We start from the raw sequence: 21,731 nt of genomic DNA on the forward strand, positions 1-21,731 counted from the left end.
GGCCGAGACACTGTCCCTGAACTCTAAACACCAACCCCCAACCCAAAACACAGCATTAAACCCTAAAAACCAATCCTGAATCCTTCAATTGGCCCAGAGAAAGAAGACCTGCAGGACCGAACGGACAAAATGCCCTTCCTGTCAGACCTGGCTGTCAAAGCAGTAGTGCTTCGTGAACGTGCACTGATGCCCATGTTGCGGCCGGGCAGATGTCGAGAACAGTCAATGCAGTGGTGGCTGCCTTCGCCTTGGTGGAACGGGCCCTCAGTCCTCCTGGAGGCAGGTTCTTAGCCATCGCGGAGCAGATCTTCAAACAAAGGACTATCCACCTTGACAGAGTCCTATCCTGCAGCGCCGTACCTTTCTTTGCCCCCAAAGCCCCTACAAAAAGCCGACTATCCACCCAAAGGTCTTTGGTGTGATCAATGTAAAAGCTTAAAGCACTTTGGGGTCCTGCCAATGGAGTCTGTTATCCCTTTTTGCAGGTTGAGGTGAAGCAAAGAACATTGGCAAAGTGATGGACTGCCAAAGCTGAAAATGAGTCACAATATTTGGCAAAAAGGTCGCCCTGGTCCTCAACACTAATTTGTCCAGAAAAAAAGTGGTGTAGGGCGGTTGCACTGAGAGACCCTGGAGCTCACTCATGCAATAAGCTGAAGTCATGACAGTGAGGAAGACCGGTGTTAGTCTCAGAAGCCGCAGAGAGCAGCTGTGAATTGGCGAAGGGGTGCACATGAGGAACGTCAGGACCAAATTTAGACCTCACAGTGGCTTTACAAATGGTTTGGGAGGAAACATGTGTCAAACGTTTAACTAAATGACAACAACCGATTTAAACAAGGATGGTTGTAAAAAGGCTGATAAATAACATTCAATAGTGTCCACTGCAAGACCTTGCTGGGCGAGAGACGAAAACAATAAAACATCTGACAGTTTGACTTGCAGAGGCTCCGTTTTGGAGACTCGCTTCAGGCCATGCCCCAGCGCTCTGAGTAAATGGACTTCGTAGGCGGACGCTTGGCAGCAAGCATCCCACCGGGTAGTTCACGATCAGGGAAATGCCCTGACGCTCCAGCCCCCAGAGCGATGAGGAGCCTCTTGGCACAGGGCCCAGAACCCCGTGCCCTCCTGTTTATTGCAGTATCACGTCAGTATTGTCTGTGAGAACCTGCACCAGCCGTGCCTTCATAGATGGCAGCAGGGCGTCCAATGCCAGATGGATCAGAGTTATGTGGAACTGCCTTTCCGCTGGAGACCAGAGGACTCTGACAGCCACCTCTCCCAGATGGCCTCCCCAACCCAGCAGTGATGCACCAGTCACCACCGTCCGCTCTGGGTGGGGAAGGGAGAAGAGTGTCACTGGTCAGGTTGTGGTCGCACAAGTCACCACTGCAAATCTAGAGCAGTCTCCTCCGTCACCTGTACGATATTTGCCAGGTTCCCTTGGTGCTGCTCCCACTGCAGACCCACATACGATACTTAGCAAAGCGGACATGCAGGAGTGATAGTTGCGCTTTATAAATACAATCCCAATTCAATTCAACTCTGTGGAGGAGTTCAGCCTGACTTCGTCTTGTTGATCGAGAATCCAATCGATACTACAAGGTTCTTTGTCACCTGGATTTGGTCTACGGCTGACTGAGGCGAGCCAGCCTTAAACAGCCAGTTGTTGAGGTTGGGGAAACACTGGTATCAACAACCTCTAAAGAGGAGCAGCGATCACTGCCATCACTTTTGTGAACACCTGAGGGGTGCTGGTAAGGCCGAATGGTAGCATGGCAAACTGAAAATGCTCCTAGCTGACAGAACTTGGCCCCAAGTCAGCATTTTGAATTTGTCCTTCGGCAGGAAGCCATTCAGCAGGGGAAGACCTAAAATAAGATCCTTCTTCGGCACAAAGAAATAGTGGAAGTAACAACCCATCCCTATTTCTGAGGTAGGCACTGTCTCAGCGGTCGCTTTGGACGGAAGAGCCAGCGCCTCTTGCAGTAAGATGAATAGATGCTCCTCTGAAAGCTGCTTTGATACGGGCAGAAACCATGGTTGGCAGGAAAGAAACAAAAGGGCATAAGTCCTACTGGACAGTATGGAGGACCCATCTGTCAGAGACAGACAGACAGACAGACAGACAGACATACACACACAAACAGACACACACACACACAAACACGGAGAGGGCTGCAGGCAGTCAGTTATTCCTATAGTAAAAGAGATCCATTCTGGGCACTTGCCCGTCTCCATTTCACAACACTCGTGAAACACACTTCCCACTGGAAGCAGCTCAAGAAAGGAATATGCTACTTACCAGTATGCATCTGTTCTTGGCATGTAGAGCTGCAGATCTGTACACTTTTGCATAGATCGCCATCTGGTGTTGGGCCCGGATGTTTGCAGTTTGTTTTTCCTCTTGGAAAGTCTTTGGAAGTCACGAGTTCAGCGACTCCTCCTTCGGTCCATACTGCGCATGGGCTTCGGCTCCATCCTCAGATTGTTTTTCGCCAGCAGGGAAATGATGGAGCGTAGTGATAACAGTAAGAAACCCATGTGTGTTGTATCTAAATAAGATAGACTGGAACGGATACAGGTAGCCGGGGAGGCGGGTGGGCGTGTACAGGTCTGCAGCTCTACATGCCAAGAACAGATGCATACTGGTAAGTAGCATATTCCGTTCGAGGCATATGAGCTGCAGATTGTACACTTTTGCATAGATTATATAGCAGTACCCAGCCCTAGCGGCGACCACCGGTATCCGTTGCAGCGGTTTGAAATAGTGTCTTTAGTACAGCCTGGCCCACACTAGCTTGTTGCTTGGAATGCACGTCTACACAGTAATGTTTTGTGAAGGTGTGCGGAGTTGACCATGTGGCTGCTTTGCAGATGTCATCTAAGGGTATGTTCCCTAGAAAAGCCATAGAAGCCCCTATCTTTCTTGTAGAGTGGGCTTTAGGTGGAACAGATAATGTTCTTTTTGCTTTGTGATAGCAAATTTGTATGCACTTAACAATCCACCTAGCTATCCCTGATTTAGAGATGGGGTTACCTTAATGCGGTGGAGAGAAGGAGACAAACAATTGTTTGGTCTTCCTGAAAGGTTGCGTTTTTTGTATGTAGTACAACAAAGCCCTTTTAACATCAAGTGTATGTAGAGCCCTTTCCGCAACAGATTGAGGTTGCGAGAAAAAAACCGGTAATTCCACAGATTGATTAAGATGGAAGGGGGAAATGACCTTGGGCAGAAATTTTGGGTTTGTACGAAGTATCACCTTGCTGTGATGTATCTGCAAAAAGGGTTCTTGTATAGTGAACGCTTGTATTTCACTAACCCTTCTAAGGGAAGTGATAGCAATGAGGAAAGCTGTTTTCCAGGTGAGGAACTGTAGCTCACATTTATGCATTGGTTCGAAAGGCGGACCCATTAGCCGTGTAAGAACTACGTATTCCATACAGGGGAAGGTGGTGCCCTGGGTGGAATTACTCGTTTTAGGCCTTCCATAAAGGCTTTATTAGCGAGCACTCTGAACAGTGATAAATGCTGTCTGTTTTGTAGGTAAGCAGCAATTGCTGCGAGGTGTAGACGTATGGATGAATATGCCAGGTTACACCTTTGAAGATGGAGCAGATAGCATATGATGTGCTGTATGGATGCATCGAAAGGGTTGATTGTATTGTTAAGGCAGTAAACAACAAATCTCTTCCACTTTGCGGCATAGCATGCTCGACTGGTAGGACGTCTGGCTTCCTTGATAATGTTCATACAATCAGGGGGAAGGTTAAGGTATCCAAATTCTAAGATTTCAGGAGCCAGATCGCAAGGTTGAGCTGAGCTGGGTCCGGGAGCCTGATTTCTCCATGGTTCTGGGTTAGGAGGCATGGGGACAGGTGTAGTTTTTGGTGTGGTACCACCGATAGCTGTAGCAGTGTGGTGTACCACGGCAGCCTGGCCCATGTTGGAGCTACCAGAATGAGTGTGAGGGAGTGCTGCTGTAGCTTCCTCACCACTAACGGAATTAGCGGGAGAGGTGGAAAGGCGTATGCAAATTTGCCTGACCAGTTCATCCATATCGCATTGCCTCTGGACAATGGGTGTGGGTATCTGGCGGCGAAGCTTGGGCATTTTTTGTTTTGGTGGGTGGCGAAGAGGTCTATCTGAGGATGCCCCCACTTGTGGAAGAATGGGCGAAGAACTTGTGGATGCAGTTCCCATTCGTGTAGTTGTTGCGTTTGTCTGCTGAGCAGATCTGCCATGGTGTTTTGTATGCCTGGGACGTGCTGTGCCAGGAGAAAGATTTTTTGTGGAATTGCCCATCTCCATATGCTCTGTGCTAAGCGGGAGAGTGTGTCCCCCCCTGTTTTTTAATATAATACATCGCAGTCATATTGTCTGTGCGAATGAGGACTGCTTTGGCTGAAATTTGTTTCTGAAAGGATTTCAGGGCTAGAAAGATCGCCAATAACTCCAGATGGTTGATGTGGAGTACTTTTTGCTGTGGCGTCCATAGACCTTGCACTGTGAGGTGTAGAAGGTGCGCTCCCCAGCCGGAGAGCGATGCGTCCGTCGTTAGAATCACCTGAGGAACCGGGTCCAGGAACGGCCGCCCTTTGGAAAGGTTTGTGGTGTTCCACCACTGCAGAGAGTGATGGGTGCGGCCGTCCACCAACACCAGATCCGTCAGCTGTCCCTGGGCCTGGTTCCACTGCCGTGCTAGGCACTCTTGGAGTGGACGCATGTGGAGTCTTGCATGGGGCACTATGAAGATGCAAGATGCCATCATCCCTATTAGCTTCATAAACACTCGTGCTGGGAGAGAGTGTTGAAGAGTGAATGTTTGGCGCAAGGCTTGTATGCTTGCGATCCTGGCTGAATTGGGATAGGCTATAGCCTTGGAGGTGTCTATAGTGGCCCCGAGATATTGCTTTGTGTGAGATGTTATGAGGTGGGACTTTTGATGGTTCACCATGAAGCCTAGCCGGTGGAGCAGTTGGATGGTACTGTTTGTATGTTGCACACAGGTCGTAGGACGCGGCTTTTATGAGCCAGTCGTCCAAGTAAGGGAAGACGTGAATGTGTTGTCTTCTGAGGTGAGCTGCTACTACCGCTAGGCATTTGGTAAACACCCGTGGTGCGGTTGTGACCCCGAAGGGGAGAACCTTGAATTGGTAATGCTGACCGTCCACCACAAACCTGAGGTACTTCCTGTGAGAAGGGTGTATTGGAATATGAAAGTATGCGTCTTTCAAGTCCAGTGTAGTGAGAAAGTCTCCCTGGCAGAGGAGTGGGAGAACTTGTTGGAGGGTGACCTTGTGGAAATGGTCCGAATGTATGTATGCATTTAGAGGCCGGAGGTCTAGAATGGGCCGTAGGGTCTCGTCTCTCTTTGGGATTAGAAAATAAAGAGAGTAGACCCCTAGATTTTGCTGATTGACGGGGACATGCTCTATAGCTTGTTTTTGGAGGAGGGAGATTACCTCCTGTTTGAGCAGTATGGTGTGTTCTTGTGACATTGTACGGTGCCTGGGTGGAATATTGGGTGGGGTAGATGTCAGTTCGAGACAGTAGCCTGACTGAATAATTTGTGTCACCCATTTGTCTGATGTTATTGACTCCCAGGAGTGAATAAAATGCCGTAGTCTGCCCCCGACTGGAGTGGAATGGTGTAACGCCCTGAACGTCTCAGGATCGTTTAACAGACACGACAATGAGGACGCAACCACTTGTGAAGGGTTAGTTCTTTTAATGAAGGCAAATAAAATACAAAGAACAAACAAAAGTTATAGTCACTGGAATCCTCCAGGCTAAGTACGTTACCAGCCCACAGCACGGATGGTCCTAACCGTCCTCTGCATATACGCCGATCCCGGCGTATGCCAACAGAGGGCAGAAATGAAATGGCCGACAATGCCAATCGGTAGGCTGTGAGGGGCACGAAGAGTGTTGGGGAGAATCGAGGAGTCAGGGAAACACCCAGCCGGGGTCTCTACCTGAAGGGAGCAGCCGCTCAACCTCTTCCTCAGACTGCACCGGGACGCGGAGTCACCTCCTGGTGATGCGTCACCGATACCCCAATCACAAGCAAGAAGACTGAACCGAGAGCAGCCGCTCGATCGATCCTGTGGACTTCCGAGTCTGTAACGCGGCAAACACCTCCTGGTGTGCGTTACAGCTGGCAGTCCCTGTGTCTCTGGTCGGGCTGGGAGTTACGACTCCAACCAGCAAAAGCGCCACTGCGCTTGGACTCAGCCGAGTCAAAAAGCGAAGCTCAATGGTTGACCGGTAGAGCTTCCGGGTCCTTCACAGGTGACGATGGGGCAAGACACGGCCCAGGGAGTAACGACTCGACCTACCTCCGTTCTTGCCTTACTGGAGCACCACTCCGGAACACTGCTCTTCACGAAGCAGGTACGTCGGTGTAAACACAATATCCGACAGCCTTGTACCTCCCGGTTCCTCCCTTTATAGGGCGTGTTTTCCTTGAGTTATGTAACAGCTCTCCTGTTTACATAAGGGCGTGTTTCCCTTGAGTTATGTAACAGCTCTCCTGTTTACATAAGGGCGTGTTTCCCTTGAGTTATGTAACAGCTCTCCTGTTTACATAAGGGCGTGTTTCCCTTGAGTTATGTAACAGCTCTCCTGTTTACATAAGGGCGTGTTTCCCTTGTATGACAGGAATTCTTGACAGTACATCCTCCCTCTCAGCGGCTCCCCACGGGTCCAGCGCTGGCAGGAAAACGCCGATGGAACAAGGAGACCAAGCGCGGAGCATGAACCCCTTCAGCCGGTTCCCATGAATGCTCCTCCGGGCCATAGCCTTTCCACGCAACCAGGTACCACAGCTTCCCCCTGCGCCATTTGGACGCCCGTATGCCCGACACTTCATACTCCACCTCCGACTCCACGCATACCGGCCTAGGTGTCCCAGACGGCTTGGAGGGTGCTGGTTTGAGCAATGATACATGAAAGACAGGGTGTATCCGCAATGACTGGGGCAAGCACACCTTCACGTTCACGGGACCCATACACTTGGTAATTCGATAGGGGCCCATGTACTTGGGATGGAACACACTGTTCTTTCGAAACCTCATGTTTCTTGTGGATATCCAGACGTAGTCTCCAGTGCGGTACAGTGGCCCGGGCCTTCTCTTCCTATCTGCCGCAGCCTTGTATCTTCTCTTGGCCTCTATTAGGACAGCCCTTGAGCGCATCAACGTGTCTTTTATGTGTGCCACCCTGTCCGCTGTGGCGGGAATCCTGTCCTCTCTGAACGGATGTAGAAATGGCAAGAACCTGGGATGTTGGCCATAGTTGCTATAGAACGGAGATGACTGTGTGGAGCTGTGAGTGGCGTTGTTATAGGCTATCTCTGCAACCCATAGCAAGTCGACCCATTCTTCCCTGCCCTGGTCCACAAAACATCGCAGATACTGTTTGAGCGTTTGGTTCAGGCGCTCGGTTTGGCCGTCCGTTTGAGGGTGGTAGCTGGTGGACAGGGCGGTCTTAACATGCAGCGCAGTGCACCAAGTCTTCCAGAATTGCGCAGTAAACTGCGACCCCCGGTCCGACACGATCACCCCAGGTAATCCATGCAGTCGTACCACATTCTTTAGGAGTAGTGACGCCAATTCCCCGGCCGTAGGGACTCTCTTGCAGGGGATGAAGTGCCCCATTTTCGTCAAGTAATCCACCACCACCAGTATTGCCGTCATCCCCTGGTCTACCGGTAGGCCCACCACGAAGTCCAGTGATATGCTATCCCATGGTCTATCCGGGGTCGGAAGTGGATGTAAGAGCCCTTGGGTTCGGCCATGGTCGGCCTTCATGGTAGCACACGTAGGACACTCCTGTCCCCACCTCCTGACATCCACTCTCATGGTTGGCCACCAGAAATGCCGTCCCATGCTAGCCACCGTTTTTTCAAAGCCCAAATGACCTGCGCATGGAGAGTCATGGCACCAGATGAATGCTTGTTTCCTTAGCCTAGGCGTGGGTATCAATAGGCACCTGCCCTTCAGGGGTATCCCGTCCTTCAGCTGCCATTCTCTGTGACTGAGGAGCCACCTCCGCCATGCGAATGACCTGATCCCTCTCTTTATTCCCCTCAGGAAAGTATCCGGTTGGATAACCCCCAATACCATCCTCGGGGAAATGATGGAACGCTCGGTTGCAGGCAATGGTTCCTTAACTGCAGATTGACGGGACAGGGCGTCCGCCTTCCGGTTTTCCGTCCCCGGCCGATATGTGATGCGGAAGTTGAACCCCGCAAAGAAGATCATCCACCGCAGCTGCCTGGGAGAAAGGTGTCTAGTGGCCGTCATGAACTGTAGGTTCCGATGGTCTGTGTACACCGATACCACATGTCTTGCCCCCATCAACCAATGCCTCCATTCGGTGAAGGCGTCCTTGATTGCGAGAAGCTCCTTCTCCGCAATATGGTAGTTGCGTTCGGCGTCGTTGAGTTTGCGGGACATGTACACAACGGGATGAAGCACCCCTGTGTCGTGGTTGCGTTGGGACAAGATAGCCCCCAGCGCCACATCCGACGCGTCCGCTTCCACCACGTAGGGGAGATCCGGATCGGGGTGAGCCAACACCGGCGCCTTACCAAAGGCGCTTTTCAGGGCCTCAAAGGCTTTGTTCGCTTCAGGGGACCAGACAAACTCCTTGGACTTCCTCAGTAGCTGTGTGATTGGGGCCACCACTCCTGAAAATCCATCTATAAACCGCCTGTAAAAGTTGGCGAAGCCAATGAAACTTTGGACGTCCTTCACGCTTTGGGCACCGGCCATTCTTTCACCGCCTTGATCTTTCGTTCTGCCATCTCCTGTCCCTCTGGACTCAGCATCACTCCAAGGAATTCCACGGATGTGACGTGGAAGTCACACTTGCTGAGTTTACAAAACAGCATGTTTTCCCTCAGCTTTTGGAGCACAGCTTTGACGTGGTGTACGTGCTCCTCCACACTGGACGAATAGATGAGGATGTCGTCGATATATACGACCACGTAGATATCCAACTCCTCTCTGAATACCTCATTCAAAAAGTACTGAAAGGCTGCCGGGGCGTTGCACAGACCGAACGGCATGACGAGGTACTCAAAAAGGCCGAACCTGGTCTTAAAGGCGGTCTTCCACTCGTCTCCGTCCCTCATGCGCACCAGATGGTATGCCCCTTTCAAATCCAACTTGGTGTAGATACGAGCTTTCTTGACCTGTTCCAGAAGTACACTGATGAGAGGCAAGGGGTACCGATTTTTTATGGTTATCGCATTCAATGCCCTAAAGTCCACACAGGCTCTCAGCTCCCCATTAGCCTTCGGGATGAAGAAGAGTGGCGAGGCGGCCGGAGACTTGGACGGGCGGATGAATCCTAGCTTGAGGAGTTTATCCAGGTACCCCCGGAGATGCACGTTTTCAGGCTCCGTCAGGGCATACAGCCTGCCACTGGGAACGCTGGCCCCTGGCACCAGGTCGATCTGGCAGTCAAACTGTCTATGTGGTGGTAGCACTTCCGCCTTCACCTCATCAAATACATCCTCAAAACTGTGATAAGCCTGGGGGAGAGCCACATCTTTTTCTGCCGCTGTAGCCACCGTCTGACTCCCGCTCTCATCTGCGTCAAGGGATTCCGTTCTTATTCCACAATGCAGGATGCAATACGGTGACGTCATTTCGATGCGATGTGTTGGCCAATCCACAAAGGGGTTGTGTTTCTGTAGCCACGGCAATCCCAATATGACGCCATATTGGGGCGCTCGGATGATGTTAAAATCGATTTGTTCCAAATGGTTCCTCCCATATCTCATCGGAAGGACCCCCGTGTGCTGTCCGATGGGCCCCGTCACCAATCGCCTTCCGTCTACCGCATAGACGTCTTCGGGTACTGCTTTGGGAAGAAGCACTAGCCCTAGCCTGCATGCCTCGTTGTGGTCCATAAACATGCCAGTGGCCCCTGAATCCACCATGGCCACAACGGGTATCCACTGGTCATGCACTCCCACGTGCACCGTGATAAACAGGTGTCGTTGTCCCTTAGTGACCGAGTTGGAAAGTGAAGGGATAGATGAGTGACTCCGAGATGCCCCTTCTCTGGTCTTGGAGTCCTCTAGTTTTCCGCCGGTATGTCCACCACGGCTGTTACCGACCGGTTGGCCCGATAACGTGACGTCTTCGGTTTGGCAGGGCATTCACGTACGTAGTGGCCTTTTTTGCCACAATATAGGCACAATCCTTGTTTACGGCGTGACTCTTTCTCCGTGGCTGTGAGGCTCGCTCGTATTGCGCTGATGTCCATGGGTTCTCCCTTGGATGCGGTGGAAGTTTCAGGACTTCCCACCATCACATAGGATGGAAGGGATTTTCCTTTTCTCCCATGATCCCCCTTTCTTTCACTTAGCCTATGTTCCAGCCGTAATACCAGGTTGATAAGGCCCTCACATGTCTTGGGTTGAGGGTCAATATGAGCCACGGCGTCCTTGAGCTTATCGCACAGCCCTTGATGGAAGAGCGCCGTCTGTTTAGCAACAGGCCACTTGGTTTCCGCAACCAGCCTTCGGAACGCGTTGAGATACTGCACCAGGTCGTTGGATCCCTGTCTCAACTCAAGCATTTCACGGTCCGCCGTGTACGAGTCAGCCCTTCTGTCGAATACCTTCAGGAATTCCTCGCGAAAAGCACCCCAATCACATAAGAGGGGCTCGTCCCTGCTCACCAGAGGTACGGCCCATTGTGCCGCGTTTCCAGCCAAATAGGATATAAGGAAAGCCACACGAGCCTGACTCGTGGGGAACGCCTTTGGTTTGCACGATAAATGTAGCGCCACTTGTGTGAGGAATACCTGCACTGTGTTAGGATCCCCACTGTACCTCTCTGGTGTTGCCAAGGGGATGGCTACCGGCATTTCCACTACTACCGCAGGGGTCTGGTTCGTGAGGGAGGTGCTGGGCGTGAGCGGGTCCAATTGGATAGCATCCAGTCTGGCTTTTACATCGGCTGTTTCTTGCCTAGAGGCAGCCACTTCAACTTGCATGGCCAATAAAGCAGCCAGCACATCATCAAGTGTTGCCATGTCTGTTATCGACCGGGAGACAGTTAGTGTTATTAAGGTCGGATATTTTGTAACGCCCTGAACGTCTCAGGATCGTTTAACAGACACGACAATGAGGACGCAACCACTTGTGAAGGGTTAGTTCTTTTAATGAAGGCAAATAAAATACAAAGAACAAACAAAAGTTATAGTCACTGGAATCCTCCAGGCTAAGTACGTTACCAGCCCACAGCACGGATGGTCCTAACCGTCCTCTGCATATACGCCGATCCCGGCGTATGCCAACAGAGGGCAGAAATGAAATGGCCGACAATGCCAATCGGTAGGCTGTGAGGGGCACGAAGAGTGTTGGGGAGAATCGAGGAGTCAGGGAAACACCCAGCCGGGGTCTCTACCTGAAGGGAGCAGCCGCTCAACCTCTTCCTCAGACTGCACCGGGACGCGGAGTCACCTCCTGGTGATGCGTCACCGATACCCCAATCACAAGCAAGAAGACTGAACCGAGAGCAGCCGCTCGATCGATCCTGTGGACTTCCGAGTCTGTAACGCGGCAAACACCTCCTGGTGTGCGTTACAGCTGGCAGTCCCTGTGTCTCTGGTCGGGCTGGGAGTTACGACTCCAACCAGCAAAAGCGCCACTGCGCTTGGACTCAGCCGAGTCAAAAAGCGAAGCTCAATGGTTGACCGGTAGAGCTTCCGGGTCCTTCACAGGTGACGATGGGGCAAGACACGGCCCAGGGAGTAACGACTCGACCTACCTCCGTTCTTGCCTTACTGGAGCACCACTCCGGAACACTGCTCTTCACGAAGCAGGTACGTCGGTGTAAACACAATATCCGACAGCCTTGTACCTCCCGGTTCCTCCCTTTATAGGGCGTGTTTTCCTTGAGTTATGTAACAGCTCTCCTGTTTACATAAGGGCGTGTTTCCCTTGAGTTATGTAACAGCTCTCCTGTTTACATAAGGGCGTGTTTCCCTTGAGTTATGTAACAGCTCTCCTGTTTACATAAGGGCGTGTTTCCCTTGAGTTATGTAACAGCTCTCCTGTTTACATAAGGGCGTGTTTCCCTTGTATGACAGGAATTCTTGACAAATGGTCTGGGGGGAGCGGGGGAAAGTCATTGGGCGGGTGGCGTGGCAGAACGGGTGTTGTTGGTTTTGCCCCTGCCCTTATTATTGTTTTCCCTATATCCACCTCTTTGATAGCCCTTGGAGAAGGTATTCTGATGAGGGGACTTGTAGGAAGTAGAGGCGCTATCGACAGAGTAACCTCTGCCTGTGCCCCGAAAGGAGGAACGACGAAATGAACGTCTAGGGGTATGGGATTGTAATGCCCCCATAGACTTTGCTGTATCCGTGTCCTTTTTCATTTTCTCCAATGCTTCGTCCACCTTTGGACCAAACAGGTGTTGTTGGTCAAAGGGGTGATTTAATATAGATGCCTGGACTTCTGGCTTAAAACCTGAGATTCTGAGCCAGGCATGACGACGAAGCAAAACACTGGTGTTTATAGCTCTAGAGGCTGTGTCTGCTGCGTCGAGGGCACATTTAATTGAGGTGTTGGTAATGAGCTTTCCCTCCTGTATTAGCTCATGAGCCCTGTGTTTGTTTGTCTGGGAGGTGTTGCATGATAGCCTCCAGTTCATCGTAATGTGCTCTATCATAACGTGCAAGCAGTGCCTGCGTGTTGGCGATGCGCCACATATTTGCAGCTTGCGAGGCAGTGCGTTTACCAGACGCATCTAAGAGCTTTGACTCCTTATCTGGTGGTGGAGCCTCCCCTGAGGATTGAGAGTTAGACCGCTTCCTAGCTGTGGATACCACCAAAGAGTCCAAGGGAGCAGGTCCTTTAATATATGCAGGATCTGTGGGGGCTGCTTTATATTTTTTCTCTATCCTGGGGTTTAGTACCCTAGCTCTGACTGGGTCCTTGAACACCTCTGCAGCATGTTTGGTTACCCCTTTTAGCATGGGCAATATTGCTGAGGCCTTATCTTGTGTATCAAAAGTGTCCAGCAGGAAATCGTCCTCAACTGGCTCGCTATGTAATTCTACCCCATGGTAGTGTGCCGCCCGCTGTATTAAGTGGTGGAACCCCAGGGAGTCCTCTGGAGGAGACGGCCTGGATGGATAAATGTCATCCTGAGGCATATCTGGCACATCGGGGTTGTGGTAATCCTCCCATGGGTCTGGTGTCCCTGGAGGTGTGGGGTCTATTGGGGCGTCTGCCGGGTCATAATCTGGATCTGCATAATCAGGGTCTGGAGATGGGGTTGGAGAGCGGTGAGGCAAAGGTGGTGGAGATATGGGAGGTGGAGGAGGTGGAGAAAGTGGAGGAGGTGGAGGAGGTGGTGGAGAGGGTACTCTGAAGGGGGATGTGGCAGAGTCCTTCCGTTCTGGCGGTGGAGGAGGATCTGGCTTGTGTAAATGTCTTTTTTTGGAAGACAAAGTTAAATGACCAGTCTTTGGATCCTTTGTTAAAGTTTTTTGATAAGGATCAGGCGTAAATAGTTCTTGTGGCACCGAATCATCTGTCGGTGCTGATGTTTTCGGAGCCGAGGGCTTCGATGGTTTCTCCATGCCATGCTTTTTCGGGGTCTCCGATTTCTTCGGTGCCGAGGCGGTCTTCGGCGCCGGAGCGTCGGTGCCGAGGGACTTATGCTTATGCTTTATCGGCACCGAGAGTGCAGGTTTCGAGCCCGATGACTTCGGAGCCTAACTGGGCGTGGTTTTCTTCGGTGCCGAACGGTGTTTTTTGGCACCAGGAGTAGGCTGGCTCGAGCCCGAGCCGCCGGGAGACTTATGATGCTTCGACACCGGGCCCGAAGGTGGGGTGATAGAAGCTGTATGTTTGGTTTTCCCTAGGCCCAGAGGCGAAGGTGTAACCTGAGTCTCTTTCGGTGTGGGTAGGGGAGTTGGAGGGGGTAAAGTACTCACGACCCTCTGCGCCAGTGTTATCTCCTCCAGGTCAGAGTCGTCGGCCTCGGAAGCGCTGACGAGTTCTTCCTCCTGCTCTGTGTGCTGCTGCCCCGAAGCTCCGGTGTCGTCTCCGAAGATGTCGGGTGGAGCCGAAGTCGATGAGTGCGCCATGGTGCGTCGAGCTCTTTGATCCCGGATGGTCTTTTTCGATCGAAAAGACTTGCAGGCGGGGCAGTCTCGAGCCTCGTGTTCTGGAGAGAGGCAGAGGTTACACACCTGATGGAGGTCGGTGTGGGGAAATTTAGACCCACATTTTGGGCACTTTTTGAAGGGAGTCCTTTCCATCGGCCGAGACCGGAGTCGAGGGAGGCCCGTAGGCCGGTGCCGATGTCTGGAATCGAAAAGTGCCGCCGAGAGAGATGAAGAAGATGATTTCTCTTAAGAATCTCGATGGACGAGGATTTTCCGTCGAAGGTCGAACTGGAAAGGTTCGAAGCCGGAGCACGAAGTATCACATCCGAGCCCAATGGCGGAAAAAACAATCTGAGGATGGAGCCGAAGCCCATGCGCAGTACGGACCGAAGGAGGAGTCACCGAACTCGTGACTTCCAAAGACTGTCCAAGAAGAAAAACAAAGTGCAAACATCCGGGCCCAACACCAGATGGCGATCTATGCAAAAGTGTACAATCTGCAGCTCATATGCCTCGAACTCTATTCTACTAATCCTACAATATCTGGGAAACTGGGCTGGTTAAGACCTAAATAAAATGGTATGCTGTGCACTTGAATGATAGAAATGGTTGACATACAGGCACATTCACAGCTGGCACTTGAGTTGTAGCCCATTTGGGTAGAAAAGAGGGTCATTCCTGAAGTCAGGAGACACATTCCTTCTAGGGCTGCTTCCATTGGTGAACGCATGAAATGAACATCCTGGAGAGAAACCAAGCGGATATGCAGAACAAACACACGTGTGCCCCAGCTGCTCCCGGCTCCCTCAGAACCCAATCAGTACAAAGTGCACATGGATCCCTTACCTGTAAATAATGTCCTTTTCATGTAGAAACTGGAGACCTAGAACAACACACGCCGAGTAGAACCTGGGAACAGCAAGGGAGACTCATCACCAACATGTGAAAACACAAGCAAACTCAGGCGGTACCTCGAGGTCACTGCCTGTTCGTATCCAGCTTCTGAGCGCACCACAGGAGGTCTCAATCCTACACTCCTTCCCTGTTCTGGGCCTTGCTGCTGATGAACCATACTAGGCAGCATTTGCATCTGACCAACGTGGATCACCAGATCAGAGAACACAGCCTCCTCTCAGCATTATATGCTCCGAAACACAATTTCAGAAAGAAACCACATCTGAGCAAAACGTATTTAAGTACCCTCAAGGCGAATAAAACCCTACGAGGTACAGGGGCATAATGATTCTATTTTTAATACATCAAGATATACACTCCAACAGCTGTCCTTTCTCTGAGGTGCACAAAGAGACAGGGACCATGATCTAAGTTCTGTCTCCCACCTCCAGTGCATCAAGAAGGGAGACCCTCCAGAGAGCTGTTGTCCATCAGCACCATCCACAATATCCCTGGGCTCAAGGAGGACCTGCTCTAATCTGTTCTGCTTGGGCCGGAAGCTCGATTCACATCATCCCTAGGCTCAAGGAGGACCCGCTCTAATCTGCTCAGCTTGGGCCGGACGTTGGATTCAAATTATCCCCGGGCTCGAGTAGGATCTGCTCAGCTTGGGCTGGATGTTTGATTCACATTATCCCTGGGCTCGAGTAGGACCTGCTCTAATCTGCTCAGCTTGGGCCAGACATTTGATACACATTATCCCTGGGCTCGAGTAGGACCAGCCCTATTCTGCTCAGCTTCGGCTGGATGTTTGATTCACGCTATCCCTGGGCTTAAGTAGGACCAGCCCTAATCTGCCCAGCTTGGGCCGGATATTTGATTGACATTATCTCAGGGCTCAAGTAGGACCTGCTCTAATCTGCTCAGCTTGGGCCAGACGTTGGATTCAAATTATCCCCGTGCTCGAGTAGGACCTGCCCTAATCTGCTCAGCTTGGGCCGGACGTTGGATTCACATTATCCCTGGGCTCAAGGAGGACCTGCTCTAATCTGCCCAGCTTGGGCCGGATGTTTGTGAAGCAAAGGATTGACAATATTACGTCGCCCCTTTTTCTTTTAATACAGAAAAAGTGCAGAAGCTTCTACAAATGCCCACAACGCATGGGGGTTCTCTTGTCGAAATCCAACATTCAGGAAATAACTACGATTGTAACTTACTTTACCAGAGTTTGCACCCATTCTGTCCCACCCCAATGCCCTACCTGCACCCCAAGGAAAGAACCACAAGTAATTATGTACAGGGAACGCCCCCCCCCAACCTCGAAACAACACGTTATCAACTGGTGTGAAGAGTGCCAAAGCAACACATCCTTTGTGTTGTGAAAACAATTCCTTTTCTTCGAAAGAAGTGACCACCATGGATGAAACAATTTAAAAGACAAGGGCAAAGAACCCTCAGGTTATCGTTAACACATCAACTGTTCATTCTTTAACTGATGGTGGGAGACAGAAAGGATGGGATCCAATTAGTATAAGCTGGGTCTTGTTTGCATTTAGAAGACGCACATTTCGGCCCATCTCTTTCTCGATGGCTTGGAGAAGGCACCGATCCCCAGTGCTCCTGTTCATACCACACATCTTAGTGCAATCAGCATGACCTTTGAACCATGCACACCCTACCATGGAGGGGATGGATCGCAATAGGTTTAAAAGTACCTGGAGAGAACTAGAACCATGGAGGGCGTTGGGCGGACAGCACAGCTTTCTTTTATTGGGGTGCAGTACACAAACTAGACCGCTGCAGCATCTGGTTGGTCAGATATCATCCAATAATAACATTAATCACACTGGTCACCACGTGCTGGGACAGGGCGTCATGATCAACGGTGTTGTAACCTCTGCTGAAGTGAATTCACTAGCCAAGCATTCCTGATAATGGATCAGTCCAGAATTTATCAGAAGCCTCACTCACTCACTCTCTTCCAGTCTATACTGACTAATACTAAGCACTCGCTCATGCCCTAACAATCCACACCCAGATCTATTACAAGGCTTGCCACAATCTGCTTGGCGACTCCTCATTTCCACAACACAGGCCGAGGCTCTGAGCTCCAGGGTGTCTGCAGACAGACTCTGCTCTGAAGAGACCTCTAGGCATAATAAGGGTTTTCCTTGGCCATTTTTGTCATTCGTGGTCTAGCTGTGGCATTCTCGAAGCCATCTCTGACATATTAGGAGCAAAACTGGCCAACTAGTAGCTATCCCTGACAAAGGTGGCTGCCCCCCTCATAAAAATGGCAATGCTCGATAGTTGAAAGATAATTCAATCTTAGTAAGCTTAGTTGGGGCGACCTATTGCTGTGGTTATGTCCTTTGGGCTCAAGGGCATGTGATGCTTTGGGTGTTATTTCATCAATTAGGGAGAGGCATTTAATACCGATTACATTTATCCTGTGGTTTCTTGTGGTAACCTCACCTTTATTGCTTGGGTGGACACTAGTGATAATCTTGCTTAGGTTGTGTCATAGCTGATCACTATTTTACAGTGATAAAATATGCTAGTAGCTCGTGAGGACTTTACTTGAGCAGAAGTAGCTCTCACTACAGAAAAGGTTGGAGACCCCTGCTCTACACTCTCAGGTCATGGGCAGCCTGTACATCCAAGGATTCCTTCACTCTAAACATTAATGCTTGCACACTATGGAAGCGAGAACCCCGCTATGCACACCCCTACATGAGACCCGCACTCACCTGGCAGACGGCTCTTGGAACACGTCCGAGTTGATGTGCATCAGCAGGTCCCCTCCTGGAGTGTACTCCATCAGAAAGCAGGTGTGATTCGGGGTCTGGAAACAGCCAAATATGTGTACCAGGAAGGGGTGACGCGAGGCTGTGACCAACTCAAAGATACGCTTCTCGCACATCAGGCTGAGGAGGAAAAGAAAGCATTTTAGAAAACTATCATCCTGCAGGCACCCTCCACAGCTTAAACACCTGGAATGAGCAGAGGCAAGAGAAGGCAGGAGGGCAGGAGTGCTTCTATGCAATGCGAATATCTTCCTTTTCAGAGTTTGGTGCTACTCATACTCATCGCCATGGAGATTGCTCCATTTAGCTTCCGAACACACCAGACAATGTAGACACAAGCTTCACTCAGAGACCCTCATCAGGGAAACCTTCTCTACACATTACATATGTAAAAGTCTTATATGAAACACAGGATTCCCCCTCAGAGTACAGGAACAGCTCGAGGAGCAGAAGTTCAAGCTTTCTTTAAGCAGACCAAGTACAGTACTGAAGTAGCAGTGCAAGCTTCACTAACGCACATCAGGTACAGAATTGGGAGAAGCACTGCAAGAGCTTCTGACACAAAAAACAGGCACACCAGAGTTAACATATGTACAAGCTTCCATTCCACAGATCAGGTATACCACAGGGACTAGCAGTATAAGCGTCCCATGAACGTTGAGAACATGGACAGCAAAAATGCACATTTCAGCGAAGGCCTTTGAGCTAGAGAGACTCCCGTAGTTTAAAGATCCTTCCATGTCCTTAGCATACTCTCCCACAGTCAACATCTACAGCACTCAACATAGTGAAGGACACGCACACCTCACAACAGTTCAGAAAAAGGAAGGATAAAGGCAAAATAATCGGATCGGCGGTTTTAGAACGAGCCAGTGAACAAAGACTACATGAGGAGGTGTATTTACGCCATAATTCTAGATTTCAAGGGCGCCAGCAGCACCCAATGAGATGGTGGCTCTTTGCCTGGTTTGGAGACTGGTGTGAATGCATACAGTACTTGTCCACGATCTGCCAACAAGTTGCCCCTCTTGTACCAACTTGGGGTCATTTGTGGAGTGGACCAGGTGTGAAGCTGCTGGTGAGAAATGCCTCTGGTGCAGCGAGCAGAGACTGAATGAACTTTCCAGACATCACCGTCAAGGGTTGGGAAGCACATACCACTCATTGAGCTGGAAGCGATCATATTACTCATCGAGCTGCAAGCGATTGAACTACTTATCAAGTTGGACGCGATCATATTACTCATCGAACGGCAAGCGATTTAACTACTCATTGAGTTGGAAGCGATCATATCACTCAAACTGGAAGTGACTGACCTACCATTTTGAACCGCCAATTGATTATCGATTGCTGCGGTCTAGATGGGGCTCTCTGTATAGGCTGGTTGAAATACGTCCAAGACTTCTTGTGTAAAATGGGCCACCAGGATTATTTTGATAACCCATCCATTTTATGTAATTTAAATAGGAAAGTTTTTAAACAAAGTTGTCGACATTTTGTTGAAAAGTTTAGATTTAATTTAGAAATTACCAGAATTACAGTTCTTGCCCACCAACACATTCTGACTTCGCCCAAGATGCAACCCTATTTAAAACTGGTCACCCTTGACTACGATGGATTTTTGCTCACTCGTTTAAGGTTGGGCATTATTCATAGATCACTTAGCTTCCTAGCTAGAAACGACTGGTCTAGAGTGCTAAACAGATGCCCATGTGACGAGATATCAGTTCAGACTATGATGCATGTTGTATTTTTCTGTAAATACTATCAAGTTCAAAGGAAGAGATGGATACTCCCTATCCTTCGATCATAAGGTCTGCGTCAATGCCAACCTGCATTTTTGGCAATCGCTCGGGGAAGAACTCATAATTTTATCTGTAACCTCAGTTCTAAGGTCGGTCTTTACATGCAGAAAAACTGTTTATTTAAACCGTGGTTTTAATTTTGAGAATTTAACGACTAGCTAATGTCTGTGTTTGCTTACCCAGTTTTCTCAGCAAAAGTATTTTACAAATTTAGTTTCAACTTGTTTTTATTGTGCTTTTATGATTATTTTACAAATAGTCGAATAAAGCTTGATTTGAATTTGAATGACCTACTCATTGAGCTGGAAGTAATCAAATTACTCATCAAGCTGGAAGTGACTGAACTACTCACCTAGCTAGAAACGATCAAACTACTCATTGAGCTGGAAGCGATTGAACTACTTATCGAACTGGATGCTATCAAGCTACTCCTTGAGCTGAAAGCCATTGAACTACTTATCGAACTGGATACTATCAAACTACTCATTGAGCTGAAAGCGATTTAACTACTTATCGAACTGGATGCTATCAAGCTACTCATGGAACTGAAAGCGATTGAATTACTTATCGAACTGGATGCTATCAAACTACTCATTGAGCTGAAAGCGATTTAACTACTTATCGAACTGGATGCTATCAAGCTACTCATCGAGCTGAAAGCGACCCATGGACTTTCTGATGATGCCCAGATTCAAAAGTGCAACTACTGCTTCCCTCAGAAGGAAAGGTTATGTCACCTACGGGCTCCAGTGTCCTTGGTACATCAGGCCCCTTCAGACATATGAATAGAATCATCCTTACCTGGAGAATGCAGTGTAGAAGGTGCCTATATGTCTTCAAGAGCTAAAGAAGGAAAAAATACTTACACATAAGAACGATTCTCCAGCAAGAGTCATTGGAACGCAAGACCAATCCGTGGTCGCAGCCGAGAACCAGGCAATATTTGGATCTTCTGCCTTTTGTGATTTCCACACAGGGAAACCCAACAAAAAGGTCTTAAAGCAAAGCAGCATCTCAGGGTGATAGACACCAAAGGCAACTACTGTAGTTCATTTTGATATCTTCAGCCCCATGTCCAGTGACGGGAAGAATGGGTAGGTTGGTTGTGAGGCAGGAAGGATCCCCTCAATTAAGATTGTTTTTCTCTTCTGCAGTAAAATACCAACAATAAAATGTGCAGCTGTGGGCGGTTTCTCAAGAGGTTGTTGACTGCTGGAGAAACTGGAAGTCAGCCGACATCAAAGATCAGACAATAATAGTTACAAAAGGTGTGGATTGACTTGCAACTTGCAGCCTTGCAGATAACAGCCAAATGAACATTTTACTAACAGAACTGCTTTGTTTTGTTACATTTCTTAACAGTGTCTAAACTCTTCTGACCCCATCTCTAGATACTGGGGTAATAGATTATTGTTATTACATTTTTTTCAAAGCGCACGATTCCCTAAATGGTGTCCAGCTGCTAAAAACGTAGCGGTCCAACAGCACTCTTGGCCAGTAGTTATGTGGTAAATAGCCAGGTTTTAAGTTACTTTCTAAACTGTCCAAGATCCACCGGCTTTCGCAGATAAATGAAGCTGTTGCACAGATGCACCGATTGAAACAAGAACCTCTACCCCCTGCCAAAGAAACTATATTTATACTGTGTTAGAAAGCTGGAAGGGTTTATTTGGGAACTCGAGGTTAGAATCACTAACCCAAAAACCTACTACATTAACCACTAACCATGGTTCCTGGAATAGCTTGCCGTAAAGATGCTTCAACACCTCATCAGAAGGAGTATTTGCTATATAAATGCAAGTACAATACATATATTCTGTGGCAAATGTGAACATTTCCATTCTTCACTCCTGGTGACTTTGGTCTGAATCAGCAGGTAAAGCTGGATAGTTTGTCTTTTAAAAAAATGGTTCAGTGACTGACTTAAGTCGACTGAAAGCTAAATAGATTTGAATAATATTTAAAATGTGTGTGTATGGGTGTGGATACTAATGTGTGTGCATGTATATACGTGTGTGTGTGGATACTAACATGAGTAGATGGATGTATGAGGGTGGTTGCTAACGGAAGTGTGCG

General features: G+C 49.3%; 1 protein-coding gene across 2 annotated transcripts in view; it reads right to left on the bottom strand.

Annotated features, from left to right (window-relative positions):
- The window catches only part of PKN3 (protein kinase N3), a 391,919-nt gene that overhangs the window by 51,961 nt on the left and 318,227 nt on the right, over window positions 1-21,731 (bottom strand). For both annotated transcript variants that reach the window (XM_085614062.1, XM_085614063.1), the window contains exons 16-17: window positions 17,794-17,970; window positions 14,996-15,058 (exon numbers count right to left, since the gene is read on the bottom strand). In XM_085614062.1, coding sequence (XP_085470188.1) covers window positions 14,996-15,058; window positions 17,794-17,970 — 240 coding nt within the window. The remainder of the gene's footprint in view (window positions 1-14,995; window positions 15,059-17,793; window positions 17,971-21,731) is intronic.

Source organism: Triturus cristatus, chromosome 1_2 (genome assembly GCF_964204655.1).
Source record: "Triturus cristatus chromosome 1_2, aTriCri1.1, whole genome shotgun sequence".
Lineage (NCBI taxonomy): Eukaryota > Metazoa > Chordata > Amphibia > Caudata > Salamandridae > Triturus > Triturus cristatus.